A 20,696-nucleotide genomic window follows, 5' to 3' on the forward strand; every position below is an offset into this window, starting at 1 on the left:
ATTATTTATTAAAAAATGCATATTACATTAAAAGCTTCTATGTAAATAAGTTATCTTAAATTTTATAAGGTATTTATTTAGAATGGTTGCAGGCAGCTCATAGAGACTACTCATTTGCATTATACCCATGGGAAAACAGGACTCGACAGCAGGCATTATTTTCATTTTATAGATATAAATATTGAAATAAAGAGTGAGCAATAGGAAAATATAGAACACTATACTCCAACTACTCAGATTTTTCTTTCTGGGTAAGTAAACTCATTGCTTCCCATAGAATCTTGCGATGGGTCTAATTCCACACACAAGGGAATAAAATTATTTTCTCATAAATAAGACTGTATGCCTCAATTTGACTAACTTGCTTTAGTTGCAGCCCTGCAAAAAGTCAGTCCACATCAGAAAAGTCTGCCAAGCCCTAATTTGTGAGACCGCCTTTGAGCAATAAAAAAATAGTTTTAATACCAGTTAGTAACACTTATCAATCAACAAATAATACCAAGCGTTTATATTCCCTAGCACATAGTATTTGATAAATGACAATTAATACTTTTATTGCTCTAAGCACTTTATGTATATTATCTCATTTAATCCTCACACTAAGATATCAGTTTCACTGTGCTATAACCACTTTTTGCAGACAAGAAAATTAAGGCATAGAGAGGTTAGGTAACTTGCCCAAGTCACAGAGCTATAACTAGCATAATCACGATTTAAGGCAAAGATGGCTGCAGGTACTACACTTTTAACTATTATTTCATAATGTCTCTCATTAAGCAACAGTGGCTCTTAAAATATTAATCTAAAGATAATGCCTTAATATAATAAAAATTTTTGCTTTAGTCTTTATGTTATCTTCCCTCTAATTATCCCCTGCTGAGAGACTAAATTTTTCTGTATATAATTAATTAACTATGAAGACTTCTGCCCTATGTTTACCAGTTGTATGTAATGCAATTTACATGTTCCAGTAGGATGCTTTGAGACTTAGCCATATATATAACTGGTAATATTCAAAAGTTTTCTGGTACCAAAACCCCCAGCATTTGTTCCTCTTAAGGGACGTCTGTCTTCATTTGGGTTCTTTAGGCTCAAGATTCTTATTGGTCAAGGTGATAACTTTTACTTATGTAAAATTTTACTCCTAAGGTTGAATTTGTCTTCATAAAACATTCCTTGAATAAATTAAAGTATAGGAGTCACATAAACTAAATTGACAATTATGTTGAAGAACAAATTTCTATTATAAATACAATCTGTGAATCTGAAGAATATTAGTTGCTCTCTCTTCTTATATACAGCCAAGACTAGAAAATTGCATAGTTCTGCTTTTCTTGATAAAATGAAAAACCGTATACTTTTAAAATTTCAATAAATTGGTATTGTTCCTAGCATTGCATCTACTGTTGGCCTTGAGCCTAGCAATCCCTTTACGTATGGTAATTAGCCCAGAAACATTTTAAAGTAACCTAACCATGTTTTGATTAAAAGAACACAAGAATGCCATTGAGGAATGGGCATGGACTTGTGACCAGAAAACCTGGCAGCGACAAACTATTATATTACTTTAGTGTAGGCAACGATAGACCTTCAAATATAATTTTAAAGTTTACCATTTATGTGATCGGTCATTAAAATAAAAATGGGTACTGTAGAAAAGCACACGTGTACTGATGTTTCTGTTAGCATGTAATGAGACACCATGAAGCTGCTGGAAACAAGGAAATACAGAAATAGCATGAAAAAGACACGGCTTGTACTGTCTACATTGTCCAAATGTCAAACAGCTCCCGGGAACCCTAGGGGTGGTAATAACCATGGAAGCAGTTCCTACCAGGTTCTTCCTTAAAGGAGATTCTTGAACACTGCTGGGTTCCAACTCTAGCCCATATGGGTTTGGAAAAGTCAGAGAAAATGTTGGCTGCACTTTTTCAGGCCTATTTGCATATGTTCTTTAGTATGCAGAATGACTTGTATATAATTTAATTGTTGTTGCGTTTTTTTTGCCTCTATTAATACATATGCAAATGACTCACACTTGCAGCTGTGCTGTATTAATCATATGTGTGCTTCTGTCTGTCTGCCCTGCAGGCTCAGGGTCGAAGGGAGAGGAAAGGAGGGAATTCATTCTTTTAACCTGCAAGAAAACTCACTCATGCAGACAGAAGTCCTCCAGCAAACAGCACACCAGGGTTGCAACTGAAATGAGGAGCAATGATCATTTTTCACCCTGTATGGAAAAGACTATGACCTAAAAGTTAGGCTGAATAGTAGAGAATCTAGGTAGGTAAAGATGAATACTTGTAAAGTATTCCCTCAATAACAAGGTAAAAATCTTTATATCTAGACCTCTCCATATGGTTATTTCTTCCTTATTGATTTTCTGGAGGTTTCTCTTGGTCAGACACGTAAAGCCATGCTGTCACTTACAGTGCTCTGGGAAATATGAAGCATTTATCTGTGTTCTGTCATAATTATTGACCTCCTTCAGAGATGGGAGGGAGATTGATAAAAAGATGAACTTGGTTTTTCATCCACATCTACTTTGATGTTACTCTCTATCAGATAGAAGCTTAAGCCATTTCCACTATGACTTCCATGTACCTTTGCTAGCTATGAAAAAAGATTGATTTCAGTTGATATTTTGTAGGATTCATTCTGTAACACATGATCACATGTTATCTATCATTTTCTCTGTCCCAGAGAATGCATGTTACTGATGCTACTGGAGGCTGGAACTGGAGTCCCCTGTGATTTCATTTATGACAACTTGTAATTTTGAGTTTTTATTCCAAAAGCATTATGGATTTTTAAAATAATCCTACTAAAATCATTAAAAAGCTTAATTCAATAAACTGAATGCTACTTTGCTTACTTGAGTTAAATATGACCATCCAAGAAGAATTTCAGTCCTTTTTCCTTTGCTTATCACTATTAATCATTGGTTGGAGTCGACACTTTTGGCTTCCTATAGGTAGAACAGGTGGCAACCATCTTTTGGACAACACAAATGTAGTATTTATAAAGTGAGAAATAAGTGGATAAATATTTCCTCTAATTTCAAATCTTATTAGCCTTGTTAAAAAATAGAAATAGTATACCACACTGCAACTATTACTATTAAAAAATCATGATGCCCATTAAGTAAAATGCAAATTAACGACAACGAATATGAGAAATAAATGTTAGATGGACTGTTGCCATCATTTGGTTTTATTAATTAGAAATAGACGATTCGCTTAGTTGATTTTATGTAGTCACAAATGTCCAAAAGATTCAAAGTGTACTTTATTTTGCTTAAATAATTATACTCATTTTTTAATATTTAAATGAAGCTAGATTAGTTTTCCATATAAATTAATCCCCTTCCTTTCAAAAGAGACAATACCAGGAAAACAAATATCAAAAGCATCATTGGCTCTTAGAAGAAAATACTAGTTTGAAGAAGAGGAGGAAAGGTAAAAAAAGAAAGGGGAGGAATAAAGAGAAGAGAGTAAACGCGGGATACGAGATTGCTAATTGGCTAGTTACTATTTCGATAATCCATCCTTCCATTATTCAGAAATAATTTACTTTAGTGTTGCATCAGCAAGGTGAGTCATACTGAGTCAAAAGTATCTTCAGCAGTTCTTCTTCTTATGCATGTCTGTACACACATTAACAACATAGGAATAAGCGAATGTTGCAATGTTTGGCCTTTTTTTGGTAAATTATAATGACTTTAGAGGAATTATATAAACTGTAATAAATGCTAAAACACATTCTTTATGCAGCAGCCCATGGTTATGATAAGATAAAGGGAAGGAAGAGCAGGAGAAATAGAGCCAGGGAGTTCTCATACACCAAAAGTCTTCCAATAGGAGCTGAAAAAATATAAAGTTTCCTTGTCTTTAACAACACTTGTTCCAGAAAGTAATCATATACTGCTTTGTTGCTTTATTAAAAGTGATAATGACCATTATAGTTTCTTTCACTTTATTCATATGTATTGAGCACTAGCTATTTGCTAAGCATTCTTCTGAGCACGAGATACAATATTGAACAACAACAACAAAAATGACAGTCCCCGAGAATATTTGGAACAGACAGACAATAAATAAAGAACATAATAATAAGTTCAAACATAATAGCATGTTTGAAGATGACTAGTGTTATAGAAAATAAACAGCAGAATAAGAGAAATAGGAAGTGTAGTGTCTCTGGGAGGGTTATTTTATGATTTCAACAGGTTGGTTAGGGTAGGCCTCCGAGAGACGACATCAGGGCAAATTCTTGAATGAGGTGACAGAATTAGGCTTCCAAGCAGAGGGAGGAAGGAGTCTCTCAGGGAGAGGGACAGCTAACGCAGAACTCTATGGTGGGAGCGTGTCTTGGCCAGTCAAGGCACAGAGAGTGTAGCACAGTTGGAGTAGACTGAGCAAGGTGGTGTGGAGCAAAACTGTCACAAAACAACTTTTTAAATACTGTTCTGCCAAACACCGTACTAGGCACGTGGTGTTTTCACAAGTTGCTTTTATTTCATTAAATAAAAATAGGTTTTTTTGTTATAGAATTTCAGTGTAAATCTTCTTGAATTGAATTCAAACTACTAATTTTTTCTTCCATGAGCCAATGATGCCTTTGATATTTGTATTTCTGATACTTTTTTGAAGCATGAAAATTAATTTTTATATGAAATGAATCATTAATATTCTGCTGAATTCTAATATTATAAAGCAGAATAGCTATTTGAACAAAATAGATACATAATCTATTATAAGTGTAAGATCAAGATTCATTCTTCACCCTTTCATTTAATAGATATTTATTGAGTCCATAAAATATTTCAAGCACTTAGTTAAGTGCAAATGATGGTGAGTCATTGATTTCATAGATTTTGCCATCTGGTAGAAGCCAGAAAGTAGGATTTAAAACATATTCTACAAGTTCTTGGAGAGGGGAAATACAGTGTGCTCTTGGAACACACAAGAGCTACATTAATCTAGATGTGGGGACAATGAAGTGTTCCCTGAAAAAGACGTTTCAACTTGCAACGTCAGGGATAAGGAAGAGTAGGCTTGGTAAAGATGGTGGGTGATGGGGTTCCAGGAAGAGGAAACACCACATGTAAAGGTCCAGAGAGGACAGAGAACTTGAAAACACCAGGGAGTCATTTAAGATCATTAAGCAGGGGACGGACATGACCTAATTTTTTAAAATCAGAAAGATCATTCTGACTAACGTATAGTAGAGAGTGAGTTAAAAGGGGCAAGATGAAGACACAAAGACCAGTTCAGCTGCTATTCAGTAAATTAGGCAAGTAATGAGAGTACCTGACCCAGCAGGGTGACAGTTATGATGGAACGAAATGGATGGATTCTTGATGTATTTAACGGGTGGAATGAATAGATAATGAATGAATAGGTATAGAGGAAGAGGGAGGAAGAGAAGTCACAGACAGCTCTCATGTTTCTAGGTTGAGCAATAGATAGAATGGAGCTGTTTGCTAAGACCAGGGAATGAACAGATCTGGGGGTAAGGAAGAGAACTGAGAAATTCCATTTTGTACTCAGTTTAAAGTTTCTATAAACATCTATACATATTTCCTCTTCATTACTGACAAATACTTGGCTATGTGGATCTGAAGCTCAGGAAAGGCTTAAAAGGCAAAAGAGACAAAGACAGACATTTCATTATAAAAAAAATAATATGGTATCCTGGCACAACATGTTAATTTGTATGCTTTATATACAAAATGCAGATTAAGCCATTTTTTCTCTATAAAAAGTAAAAATAAATATATGACAATGCTTAGACTATTTTAACTGCTCCTAAAAGTACACAGTAAGGGGATTTTTTAATGTAAAGTATTATTTTATTACATAGTAAGTATTTCATTATTTTATCCAAGAACATGAAATAATTTTTGTTTTTTTCCTGAGGAAGATTCACCCTTAGTTAACATCTGTTGCCAATTTTCATCTTTTTGCTGGGGAAGATTCGCCCTGAGATAACATCTGTTGCCAATCTTCCTTTAATTCTTTTTATGTGGGTCACTGCCACAGCATGGCCACTGACAAGTGGTGTAGGTCCACACCCGTGAACTGAACCTAGGCTGCCAAAGCGAACACGCCAAACTTCACCACTAAGCTACCAGGGCTGGGCCCATGAAATAATGTTTAAGTAATAAATAATGGTTAAATTTAAAACATGACATTTTGCTTGTCTTTTAAAATAATTGTACTCATCTTTATTCTTTCTTCAAAAAGCATCCTGATTATTGGTTTTACTCAACATAATATTATCCAAGTATAATATGCAAAAGATTATTTCAAAAGAAAACACAAATGGTAGGTAAACAAGGTTGACCATGAGTAGGAACATATTTATAGTGTCCCTTCTTAGATCTGGAATGTATTTGCATTTGAGTACCATTTTTCAATCATAAATAAATAACGTGTGTGTTTATTTGTATGTGTTTTAACAGTAGCTAATGGTTTACATGAAACAGTTTTGAATTATTAATTTTCTTGTTATGCCACAGTGTTGATTTACTGAGATCCTAACTAAAAGTCATATTTTAATGGGTCCAATGCCACTTGCATAAAAGGATCTTTATCCCACTTATAGAACAAATTATAGTTAAAGCAAGAGCAAATATGTTTGGCATCTTTTTTTCTTGTTTTCTGATAAACAAAATGTTTTTATATCTTTAAATTTTAAGGGACTCTGATTTCATATTGTAAGAAAAGAAATAAAACTTAATTTGTGTCAAATATTCTAATACTCTCTCTATAGTTTGTAGAAAAGAAGTTTGGATTGTTCCCTAACAAAGATACTCTCTACTGGAACCTGCAATGAAACACAGGGAATAGCTCCAACTCAGCCTCTCTCCCTCTCACCACTAACCAATGGTGAAAGGAAATGAGAATGTCTAACTTGCTTTGAAAACTGACATCCTAAATCTCTAAAACTCTTATTTTCCACATTCAAATCTATGGCTGGATATTCTTTCCTCTTCTAATTCTACTACTCTTTTTAGTTTTACCTATTACAACCACTTTCCGTATTGTAGCTATTTCCCAGATGCCATTTCAAAGGATAACAAATGTTATGTTACTTTTATTGTCCCCATGGCTCCAACACTTCCCAAGGTATTTCCAGCTCAAAGAAACAGACGCTCACACTGTAGCATTTCATAGGAAAGACAGAATAGGAATGACTGTTATTAACCTCTGTAGAACACTCCTCTCAACTCCTCCTGAGCTCCTCCTGTGAGACTCAACTGGTTTCTCAGAAACCCACTAGGTCTTCTGACAATCCCCTTTGCAGACCAGATGTATCTGTCTCTTGATGCTACAATATAAAACTATATTTTTCCTTATAGACTAGGATCATCTATCATGACAATGCACTTTCGGGAACACAATTTAATTTTATTAAGCACAACTGCTTTATAGCTGGCTTCATAGGCATACTGTGTCTTCCAGGCAAAGGCAGATATAAAACTTCTCACAAGGAGAGATTAATCCTATTATTAGATGATCTGTTATTCTCATTAATTGCACAACTATAAAGTTCATTGAAACAGAAACTAGGGAAGATTTTGTAGGATGCTGATTCAAAGATTTAAACAGCTAATGGAAGATACCTTTAATGTAATTTTATTGACATTCTTTTCAACCCCAGAGACAAAATTTCTAAAATCACTTGGACATCTGGTAAAGATATCACTGACATTCTTGGATATGTGGGATCATGTATATTCTGCAGGGCTAAAAAGGTCAAAATTGGGATGTCTGGATAAAGTTGGGCTCACTTAGGCACCTGCTCTTCTGGTCTACTTATCCTCGCTTGCCCAACTGAGCAGGCATTAGCAGGAGCAGCTCCCATAAAGAGATCTGCTGAGTGCTTCAATAATACTGGGCATCTTAAATAATTCTAAATGTAATTTTTGTTAAGTTGCCTTGATCCATAAATATCTATTCGAGTATCTTTTGTAGTTTTGATCTTGATGAGGACCATTCTGTGACGAAATTATGGCACATAGTAATCAAAGAAAAACTACAGCTCATTTTGTTAAATCATACCACACAATAAAACACTACAATAAGCTATCTTTAGTACAAAAACAGAGCTAAAAATTAAAAGAATTAACATCTCAACTTTTGATTGAGGATCAGTACAAATAAATTTAAAAACAAAAAAGTGTGAGACAAATATCACTAGTCAGTTTTCTTTTGCTTTAACACGCTAAATAGCTGCTCTGGATATTTACTTAACCTTTGTCTCTTCTGCATTGTTTCCTGACTTACCTGCAGTTGGAGTGGGCCTAAGCCTGGTGTTGCTGCGGCAGCAGCTGCCATGGTAGTTGGGATCAGCTGAACAGGGTAAGGGTCACCTAAGTAAGAGAATAATAGAGGCGTCAGCACCTTTTATCTCCTCTCCACCTGCAAATTAAACTCATGCATTCACTCTTTCCAAAAGCCTTCTTTTGTGTGCCTTGCTGAGGCCTAATGAAAAGCTCTATTGTGCAGCCTTTTACTAACACTCTTTTCACAATTCTGGCTGAGAGAGGAATGTGAATAAAAGGCACAAGCAATTAAGGCGGAAACCTCATCCTTTTTTCATGATGTATTTAGGAAAATAGGAGGAAAAAGTGCACATTGATCAGAGAGCTGCACGTTATAACACACACACACACACACACACACACACACACACACCTGATAATCTTGATATGAGCACACCAACTCCTCAGCAAATTTAAAACGTTATTATAAAAAGAACTTTATTCTATTTTAACAAACTAAACTCTAAAGATTTAAGTCAAGTACCTTATCTTTCAACTGCTATGCTATTGTCTTGATTCAAATAGCCTCTTAAACAATGTCTCGTGGACAAATTCATAGTAAAGAAAACATTTTATTCAATTTTTAAGTTATTTATTTGTATCTTTATTATTCCAGAGACAAATGTTTATAAAAATAATTATAAAGAAAACAGAAAATAGCTTGTTTCTCCCCAAAGGATTTCTGTTCGTGGGAATATCTAAAAAGATAAAAGTTTAGTAATTTGAAATTGATCTTAAAGTTTTAATACATATGATCTATAAAGATATAGAGACACACAAAAACATATATACATATACACACATACAGAAGATTATAATGTATATTTTTGACGCAAATAAAAAATTTTTTTCTGCTTAGTAAAGAGTTGCAACAGATGTTTTACATAGAGGCCAATGATATGTTAACAGATAAGTACAATATTAGCCATTTGATATATGACCACAGCAAATAATTCAAAATAATAACTATAAGAACCATTTTACAATATATAAAACAACCTTTTGGAAATCTGTGAAAAACTTGTTGAATCTCAAATGCATGGAAATTTGACTGAAAATAACTGTTAATATATTCATTCAAAAATATTTATTGAGTATCTGCTATATGTTAAGCAGTGCTGTTGACACTAGAAACAGAGCTTTAAAGAAGACGAATGAGCAGAGGTGTATTAAGTGGGGATCTAAGGCAGCCTAAGCTTTGGTGTTCTGGGAAGGGCCCCTAGCAGTGTTCACAGGGTCAGATGTTTTTATATTTGTCAGCTTCCTTAATTTTTTCCTTTGTTGCGATTTCTTTTTATAAATGAATATTCTCTTTTGTAATGTATATATATATATATAAATAGGAAAGCCATATAGATATAATTTTCTATTTTTATTCTTAAAGAAGACCCCTGCAAATTATATGTTTCAGGCTTCAAAATGCCTGAATGCACCTCTGCTGATTTGGCCTTCCCAGGACTAAAGCTTAATGGGGGGAAAAGATAAAGATAATTCAATGATTAGTATAAGACACAATGACTGTTAAGATAGGGAAGTGTATAAGGCTATGGACTACATTGTGGTGCCCAAGTCTAGTCTAAAAGGTCAAAGACAGCCTCTATGAAGAAGTCATGTTTAAGCTCAAACTTGAATTAAGTGAAAGCTAGCCAGGCAAAGAAGGGAAGGAAGAATGTTCCAGGAAAAGAAACAATTTCATGAAGACTCAAAGTGAAATGGGAGTGCTACATCAGAGCCAGTCCTTGTGTTGCTCAAGTATAGAGTGTAGGCAGGGAAGTAGACATAAATGGGGTTGGAGAGAGAATCAGGCCAGACTGTTATGGCTCTATAAAACATATTAAAGAATCTAAACTTTATCCTCTAGGATAAAGGAAACCATGGACATGAAAAGAAGATAGGTTGAGTACAACCACTTGGGCTAGAGGCTGGAAGCTGTAATCAGTAATAAAAAGATGCAGAACTCTGCATAATATCTAATAATGGTCTGGACTTGTCTGGTGATGTTTGGATGGAGAATGAAGGGGAGAGTCAAGTGATATTTAAGAAGCAGAACCGACAAAACTTAATGATTGTTTACATATGAGAGCAAGAGAAGACTCAAGGATGACTCCCAGGTTTTTCACCTGAACAGCTGATTAGAGAATGGAACTATTTGTTGGGTTTGCAAACATAGATGAGAAGCAAGATTGCCAGGTTGGGCTTGCTGTGGCGGGAGGTTAGGGAAAAGGAATAAAGAGCTCTGTTCTGGACATTTTAAGTTTGAAATTACGATCAAATATCGAAGTAGAGGTGTTCATTGAGGCACCTGATAAACCGATTAGGATTTTAGGGGACAAATCCACATAGGAGACATAAATTTTAAAGTGCTCAGCATATATCTGAAATTTAAAGCTATAAACTATTCAGGAGTTAACTGTAGATAAAAAAAGAGGTCCAAGGATTGGAGTGTGGGATACACTAACATTTACAGTCAGGGAGAAAGGTAACTAGTAGAAAAACTGAGGAGAAATGTAAATTTGGTGTTCCAGACACCAAGTAAAGAAAGATTTTCAGAAAGAGTGATGAATTTTTTCAAATGCTTGATTTAGTGGTTAGGAGTCATTGATAACTTCAACAAGGGCAGTGCAGGGGAGTGGAGGGTGAGAAAGCCTAACTGGAGTGAGAGTGATCGATAGAGGATGATTGAAAGAAAGGCACTGGAGGCAGTAAGTGTAGACAGACCCTTGCTTTTCAGAGTGAAGTTCTCAATGAACAGCACTGGCATTGCCTAGGAGTTTCTCAGAAATGTAGGATTTCAGACCCACCCCAAATCTACTGCGGCAGGCAGCCTCTAAGATGGAACCCCCAATGACTCCCACTTCCTGGTATTTGTGTCCTTGTGTACTTCCCTCCCCTTGAGTATAGGCTGAACCTAGTAACTGCTTTCTAATGAACAGAATAAGGCAAAATTGCTAAGATGTTACTTGTGAGACTGGGTTGCAAAAAGACTCTGGCTTTGTCTTACTTGCCCTCTCTCACCCCCAGCCTCTCTGTCTCTCTTGGAGCAAGCAGCTATGTTGTGAGCTGCCCTGCAGAGAGGATCACATAGGGAAGGACTGATGCATTCAGGCCAACGGCAAGCAGACATGAGGCCTGCCAAGCGCCAAAGGAGGGAGCTTGGAAGCCAACTCCTCCCCAAGGCAAGCCTAGAGAAAACCATAGTCCAGGCCAACACCTTGATTGCAGAAGTGAAAGATTCTGAGCCAGAGGTACCTAGCATGGCTATGTCCAAAGAAACGTTTGTTATTTTAGGCCACTAAGCTTTGGGTAATTTGTTAAAGCAGAAAGCATCTACCTTCTAAATTAGAATTTAAATTTTAACAAGATTCCCAATGATTTGTATGCATTTGAGAAGTGCTGGAGCAGCCAATTTCAGTAAGGTGTTTTGTAGTAGCTAGTGGAGGATGTGTGACCAAGAAAACTTTATTAAAAAGGTATATACTTGTAAAAATTATAGTATGCTTGTGCGCTAATGAGAAAGGCACAATAAATAGGGAAAAAACTGATGATACAAGAGAGATGACAATTGATAATATCTGATAAGGCTTTACTTATTACTCAGTATTTTTAATATTTAATCTAGAAAATGCTGTATCCGATTTTATAAAGTGAAGGGAATTTTAGATGTTTAAAAGCCAGATTTGTATTTAGGCAAACTAGCTAAAATAGCAAATATTATGATTATTAGAATTAACAATTTAAATACTTAAAACTGTAATTCATTTATATTCCTCATTTAATGAATGCAGTATGAAAACTAACTACAGCAAAAGTACAGAGGCCGTGGTGCTCTGCATGGTGATAATTCTTTTTATATACTTTACTTTCTCTGTTCAAAATTAATCAATTAATAAGTGCTTATAACATCTACCATGTGACCAGAGCTCTGCCTGGTGCTATGGGAGATAAAAACAACAAAACAAAAGAAAACTTAGTCTCCATCTACTATATGCCTATCTTTTCTAACTAAGTACTTATCTGAGCAGTACTGACCGTCAGTGAGTGCCATAGGAGTTAAGGGAGAACTAATTCCAGGTTTCAATCCTTAGAGAATAAAGGTGAAAATAAGAGTGAGCTTGGCCGGGAAGATTTGCAGGTGGAGGGGAAGACATGTTTTAGGTAGGATGAAATGCATCAAAATATGAGTATGAGAGGCTGAAGGAATGGAGAGAAAACCAGTTTAAGTGATAGGTGATAAAGGGAAAAGAGATTGAAAGCAGGGAGTTGAAAAACTTTTCATACTCCAGACTTGATATTTGCATATCAAAAGGCAGCGGATATGAAATGAAGTTTACACGTTTCATTAAAGAGGTTAAGAAGAAGAAGGTCTTAAAGATGACCCACTCTTTAACTAGGGACACACACTTAAACTGAATTTGGATGGATGGCAAACACCCTCATAGGAGCTCTGGGCTTCCCAATTACTAGCATCTAATTGTTAATAACAAATTGAGTATTATATGAACATTTAGAGCTCACTAGTTAAAATCTGGACTATTCCACAATGTTTTACAAAATGCATATATTAGAATCTTATCTTTCTTCATTTCCTAAATTCATAAATCTATACTAGTGAAATGAATATAATTATCTTTCCCTTGCATAACTACTGTTATACACATGCCATACTGTACATGTATATGTAAATGTATATATATATATATATATATACACATATGAAATGTATATACAAGCTAAATAAGTTTATATATGTGTTATGGGCTGAATTGTGTCCCCCCAGAATTTATATGTTAAAGTACTAACCCTGCAGTATCTCAGAATGTATGTTTTTGGATTTAGGGCCTTTAAGAGGTAATTAAAGTAAAATGAAGTCACATGAGTGGGTTCTAATTCAATATGACTGGTGTCCTTATAAAAAGAGATTAGGACACAAACAACACAGACGGAGGGACAACTATGTGAGGACAGACGGAGAAGACAGCTATCTACAAGACAAAGAAAGAGGCCTCAGAATGAAATCCAGCCTGTTGACACCTTTGATCTCGGAATTCTGGCTTCCAGAATTGTGACAGAATAAATTTCGGTTGTTTAAGCCACTCAGTTTGTGGTATTTTGTTATGGCAGCCCTAGCAAACTAATACAATATGTTTGTCATATACTGCCTTTTGTCAATGTATTTGATGTTTAAGTGAACTGGAGAAAATGAAAGACTGGCACAGCAGGAATCGAAAAGACTACTACAGCTATTATATATTTTTAATCATACATAGTTTCCAAGATATAAATATATAATCATAAATACGATATCAATTAATTTCAAATGGTTTGTGTCTGAGAAACCACATTATTACAACTATCTCCATCCAACACACAAACACACATAACTTGAAGCATGTCTACATCATTCCCAATTTTTCAGGCCCAGAATATCCAGAACTGGTTTGATTGAAATTTGCCCCAAGTTACTAAGTAAATACAAATATAATAACTGTGAAAATTGTTAATATAGCAATATAACACTTAATCAAGGAAATTCAAAATATATTACATGCATGTGTCAGAGTTTTAAAGAGGAATCTATAAGACTTCACAAACAAGGTTAAGGGTAGTTCTTAATGGCAAAAGAGAAATTCAGAAACTGCTGGGGAAAAAAAGATATTTCACTGAAGTAATTACTGTCATCTATTTGTGCTATCCCTCAATTTACTGTACTAAAAAAATATTACAACAGGTTTAATTTGTAAATACCTCATGAGGTACCCAGTAAAAATTAGATAATGGAAAATTCTGACTTTTAAAGTTCAACCATGTCTAAGTTATTCTAATTGACTTTCAACTAGTTAAAGTAATTTCTTTTACTCTTTCCTAGGTTTTAACCATTTGAAAAGTTTTTCCCTAAGCCTTTCCAAAGTTAATTTGCTTTTTATTTCAAAGCCAAGTATGGAAAATTCTAGCTCAAAACTAAAATTTTTCAAAAAGTTGAAAAATATACCGAGGTATGTTAGTCAGTTGTTTTCAGAATACAACCCAGCTTATAGTATCTACTTATACAAGTGATATAGCTAATAACCCAATAACCATTCAGAAAGCATGTTAATTGCATTATTATTAAAGTAATGAATATATAAATAATAATTATCTCTAGTGACACACATTTTTATGCTACAAAACACAGAGTAAGAAAAGCAATATTTTCCAACAATGTTATTCAGACTGAGAAAGATTGTCAAAAGCAAGTATGTTCTTACCCAGGGTCAATGACATACACCCTTCATCCACTGAACTAATATAAAAGTGCTGGAAAGTTTCATGGCACCATCTTCACTGAAATAAGAAGACTCGTTCCTTTATTAGCCTTCCATAGTTTTTTGTTTGTGTTTTTATTCCTCGACAAATACCAGATTACCTGACAGATCACCTTCTCTAGGTGCCGGGAAATGTAAAAATTAAAACCTACCCACATGCATACACACACAATCCCTGCCCTACAAGAGTTCCTAGCCAAGTGAGGGGGATAAACACATAAACCGATCCAACGATACAACGAGCGAAGTAGAAGAGTGTAGGAGATATTCTGGAAACCTCCAGGAAAGAAGAAGTTAACCTGAAAAGAGTGTCAGGGAAGGTTATTTGTTAAAGTGTCTCTTAAAAATTGGCTACTTTCACTAACAGATTATCTTTCAGGACCATTTTACCACCTCCTTTCCAAGTCTTCTAACTGCTAGAGCGGCCCACCAGTAGGCCCCCACCACTTACTGCAACCAGGATTGCTCTTACTAATTGTCTTCTCAGAGTGGTGCTTAAAACATCCTGCTCTCACCATCCTAACTTCCAGGCGGAGGGAGTTCTGTAGGAGTCTAAGAAAGAAGGAAGTGAAAAAGGACACTATGAATGGAACTTTTGAAGGAAGTTGCTTTCTTTCATCTCATGGGCCAATAGACAAATTGGTGGGTTACTTCTGCTTGGAAGGAGCCCCTGGACATTCACAGGGCAGTGCTAACAATAACCACTAACCTATATGGCCCCTACTTGCAGGGATATTTTAATCCTCCCAGTGTATCTGATGCAGAAGAGAATGTTAAACTATGCAGCTAAAGAAGCAGGTAGAACACATTTTGGCAGAGTCTTGTATTTTACTTTGAAGGTGATGTTAAGTCACTGAAAGATTTTGAGCAGGAAGGTGACATAGTCTGATTTGTGTTGTAGATAGATCAATTTTGTAGCAAGGGATGGAATCGATTGGAAGAGGGAGAGACTGGAGACAAATAGACATGTTAAAAACTATTGCAGTTGGGGCTGGCCCCGTGGCCGAGTGGTTAAGTTCGCGCGCTCCGCTGCAGGCGGCCCAGTGTTTCGTTGGTTCGAATCCTGGGCGCGGACATGGCACTGCTCATCAGACCACGCTGAGGCAGCGTCCCACATGCCACAACTAGAAGAACCCACAACGAAGAATACACAACTATGTACCGGGGGGCTTTGGGGAGAAAAAGGAAAAAATAAAATCTTTAAAAAAAAAAAAAAAAAAAAAAAAAAAAACAAAACTATTGCAGTAAATCAAGTGGGAAATGATAATGGCCTAAACTAATCATAAGGGAAAGGGAGGAGGGAACAGATTTGGGAGACAGACTTAATGACCAATTGGATGACAGAAAAGAGATACAGAGGGAAAAAAAATCATAGTTTGGGTTTATATTTTATTTTCATACATGCTTTAGAAAAAAAGTTATTTTTTAATCAGATAGTTATTCAATTGTTCCAACATCATTTTTTAATAACTCAATATTCTCCCACTGATTTAAAATGCGTGCACCTAATATTTGTTGACTTTTAACACTCTGTTAAAATATTTTACGTACGTGTACATATGAATGTACATACATACATCCAAATAGATATGAATATGTTTACTTGTGTGTTTATGAAATCTCATTTAGTCTTCATAACAACTCAATATGGTAGATATTATTCTCATTCTACAAATTAAAAAAATGTTAAAGATCTCACAGTTAGGAAGTACGATAGTCCTTACTATTTTGATAAAAAATACTAAGTTTTAGAAAACATCATGGACTATTTTTAGAACATTATGCAAATAAACACTTCAATTTTCAACACAGATATATTAATTTAATGTATATCTACTTGATATATGTAATGATATCACATGTATCAAACACCAAATGGAGGACACAAAGAAATAAAAGGTATAGTCCTTGCCTTCATGACACTTATTACACTTATGACTTATGACTTATGACACTTAAGACTTATAATTGCCAAATTATATGAACACTGTTGTGCAATGGCTGATACTATTAATGACTCTCTCCTTCTCTAAGTACATCAATACTCTCTTGACTTTTGTGACAACATGCTCTTCTGGTTCTCCTCACACTTGTTCACGCTGACTTTATGATGTCTGCAATAGGCTGTTCTACCTTCCTCCACTCACCCCTTAAATATTGGTATTCCTTCAAGTCTAATCCTTGGCACTTGGCTTTTCTCATTCTACTAAATAATCTGAATGATCTCATCCAATCTCGTGGTCCAACTACCATACACAGTCTAATATATTCCAAATCAGTGACTCCAGCCTAGACCTTTCCCATTGCTGTTTGGACAATACCCCTTAGTTGTCCCATAGGAAGTTCAATCTTCACATGTACAAAACTTAATTCATCATTTTTCTTGCAAAATCAACTTCTACTCCTGTTATTTCTCTCTCATTTGTGACACCTGGCCACCTAGGCTATAAATATGAAAGCATCCTTGATTTCTCCCTCCTTTCACCCTCCATGGCCAACCAATTATAAGCTTTGTTTTTTTAACTCCCAGCCTTTCATTTCTTACTACTGGAAGAGCCTCCAAGTCAGTCTCCCAGGCTCCAGTCCTCTGCTAAAGAAATTAATTCTCTACTCAGCTTCCAGTGGCACTCGTTACAGGCGCACAGTAAATATTAATTGGTTGTATTTAAAGTGTAATAAATATTTACTGATTATATACTATGTGTTAAGGACTGAAAAGTTCAAAAGTGAACAAGAAAGGTATGCCTTGATATGGATGTATGGACGGATTGATGGATGAGTAAATGCCAGTAAGATCTCAATTCTGGATTTTAGCCCTTCAACGGTTTTTCAGTTCCTCCAGCAGATAAGATCTATAAATATATCCCTGATTTGGTCTTTTCTTATGTCCTCAAACTGTCCTTCATTTCTCCCCTTATAGTTTACTCTCACCACTGACCTGCTTATAGGTCCTTGTACATCCTATTCCATCTCTTGATTTCTGGCCCTTGTCCAGGCTGTTTCTTCTGTCTGGAATGTTGTTTCTGTATCCCTCTAGCTCCAAACTTCTCCAGTTGTTTAGCTGCCCTGCATGCTTAGGATTTGACTTAGGGGTCCTTACTCCAAGAAGCCTTCCCTGACACCTTTCACCATTCTTAGATTTGAATTCATCACCTTTCCTCTGACTTCTGTTAAAATTCTATGTGTCTCTCTATCATATTACATCTGTTTTTATACCATTCTCCCCAACTAGACTATGAGCATCCTAAAGGCAGGGATTATGTCTTACTCATCTTTAAATCCCCAGTTCCTGCCTTGCCATTTAAGGCTAAGTGTTTATTGACTGAATAAATGAAGGAATAATTTATTTATCCAAGAAATTAACAAATATCAAGCACAGGAGACCATTATTCCCATATCAAAAGATTAAGGTTTAGCAGAAGAAACAGATTGTAAGCAAATCATTATACAAATAAGGAACAAATTAGTTTTCTGTACAGGGTTTAATTCAAACAATAATGATGTTTTAGATCAACTGCCAATGATACAAAGGAAGGATAGTAAATGGAGAGGGAAAGAGAAGCTTAGATTTTGAAGATATGAGAAAATAAGGAGCTGAAGGAGGTGGTTAAAAATCTTCTGTAACATATTTTCACCCATCAAACAATTCTTTTATAATTCATAATTGATCTCTTTTATAAATTTTGACTTTAAAAGCAATTCATACCCCCTTGGGTATTAAAAGTAAGTAATATGAATTTCCTCAATCTTAAAATGATTTCTGTTCATTCACAAGAACCCACTATTGTGATGTCATTACAGCACCTGAGCATGGTCAAGGTGTCTACCAGAAAAGAAGTTATATATAAACAAATGGTAAAAACAAAACCCTCCATCATGGTGATTATTTCAAATCCCCGAAGACTCTGAAATCCAAGTAAGTTGAACTTTGCTTTCTTATAGCAATAAGCTCAACTATACTTCTTCCTTCATTTTAGGTAGTTAAATTTATAGTCATTTTCCTAAATCATCTTGTAGAGCTCAAGAAGTTCAGAACAACTGATATGGTATACATAAGTAAAGGTGAAGGGGCTTTTTTAAAAAAATTCTTTTGAGGAAGATTAGCCCTGAGCTAACATCTGCTGCCAATCCTCCTCTTTTTGCTGAGGAAGATTGGCCCTGAGCTAACATCCATGCCCATCCTCCTCTATATGTGGGATGCCTGCCACAGCATGGCTTGATAAGCAATGCACAGGTCTGCACCCAGGATCTGAACACAAGAACCCTGGGCCACTGAAGCATAAGGTGCAAACTTAACTACTGCGCCACCAGGCTGGCCCCAGAGGGGCTTTTAAATGCAGAAAATCTGTAAAGTCTTTCTAGATTTGCAAGAATAGAATAATATGACTCTAATATTTGAAACTTTTTATGAGAAATACTAATATTTTGTAGTAACCCATAAAATGGTAAGTAATGAATATAAATATTTCATAGGAATTTTATTTGAAAAAGTAAAATTAATAAATTATCTCTTGTTTCACTCTAGCTATTTTAAAATAAGATATTTTGAGGTAATTGTTAGCTCTTAACTGCTCTGTCACAGGCTAACTTTTTTCAGTTAGAGAGATTTTTTTTAATAAAAAATATTTTTATGTCTTTTTAATGTAGCATAGCAAATGAAAACTTTATCCTACTTAATTTAATAGTTACCTAGTCGGCTAGTTTAGTGAGAGATTAATTTATAAACTTTTTAAGAAACACCTCTCAAAAAGGGAAGACATTTCTGCATATTAAAGATTTAGCTTTCTTTCTTCACCTCTTGCCCATGAATTTAATAAATTCTAGTACCAACGAAAATTCCTGTGTTAATTATCTAAGAAACCTGAGTATCCCTGAAAAGGTGACAATGAATCAAAGAAGTCTCCTTTTCCTTCAGTATTCCAGCATTACCACTGAGGCAACATTTAAGCTACTGCACAATAACTCATTTTAAGCTGCTCAAAGAGAATCATTAATTAAAGAACTGCTTCTATATCCAGATCTATATTAGACTACTATGTCTAAATTGTGCCTCTGTGTCTTATGAAGAAAGGAATAGCACAGAGAAAAACATCTAAAATGATTAAGATATTACAAAGTAGGGATCTGGAAGAGGGGCATTCGTACAAGCCATTTCAGACCAAATCAAATGCTATTTCTCTTTTATGTTCCACTTTTAATATGAAAGGTTAGCACGCATTTCATTTCTGATATCCTTTACAGCCTTTCCACTTTTCTATTAGGATTTTTGATAGACATCCTTCCTCCTGGAATATATCCGGAGTCTGTGATCTGCAGGTTGAGAACAGGAAGCTTCCTAAACCACAGTGACAATAAGCCTGTGGAATATACATTTGGGCTGACTCCCAGCCTAGAGTTTTCTACTACAATGGCAAATTTTAGCCCTGTGGAAACTAAGAAATGCTATGGAATTTCCCCTCTCTCTAAAATATGAAAAACACGTAATGCAAATGTCTCGAATGGTCCGAAGTATAGTGACCTAGAACAGACAAACTCCTGAAGTTTGTCTACAATATTTACAGTCTTAAACAATGCTACAATAAACATTGTTGTGTGCACACACCTGCCCCAAGGAGTTCTTCATATAACCACTTCCCTATCTCTGGGGAGAGGGATTACAGGAGTGTATGCGTGTAGGCAAATAACTTTTAGTTTGTGTTTTCTATAATTCTAAATTGTTTGAGGTTTGTGCAGTCAGCAAGTGCTATCTTTAATATATTAGAAAAAATGTGAAAGGTTGTTATGAGCTAACTATATATATATAGGTATAAGAAAAGTTTAAATATATTATTTGAAAATAGACCTAAAGTAAACTATTAGGGAAACAATACTGTTTAGAAAGCAGCTGTAGTTCTCCTTGTCCTTTCCACTGGCTGGAATGGGGATATTGTAGCTGGAGAAGACACCTAAGACCATGAGGTGGGAGCCACAATATGTGGAAGGCAGTATAATAAATAAGAGAACACGCCTGGGACCTGATAGCTCGGAGCTATCATATGAGCAACGCTTGGACTATTATATGA

At 35.3% G+C, this 20,696-nt stretch overlaps 1 protein-coding gene across 44 annotated transcripts in view; it reads right to left on the reverse strand.

Annotated features, from left to right (window-relative positions):
* Positions 1 to 20,696, reverse strand: part of SOX5 (SRY-box transcription factor 5) — a 949,864-nt gene that overhangs the window by 94,142 nt on the left and 835,026 nt on the right. For all 44 annotated transcript variants that reach the window (XM_070271071.1, XM_070271064.1, XM_070271055.1 and 41 more), the window contains one exon: positions 8,295 to 8,380. In XM_070271071.1, coding sequence (XP_070127172.1) covers positions 8,295 to 8,380 — 86 coding nt within the window. The remainder of the gene's footprint in view (positions 1 to 8,294; positions 8,381 to 20,696) is intronic.

Source organism: Equus caballus, chromosome 6, assembly GCF_041296265.1.
Source record: "Equus caballus isolate H_3958 breed thoroughbred chromosome 6, TB-T2T, whole genome shotgun sequence".
NCBI lineage: Eukaryota > Metazoa > Chordata > Mammalia > Perissodactyla > Equidae > Equus > Equus caballus.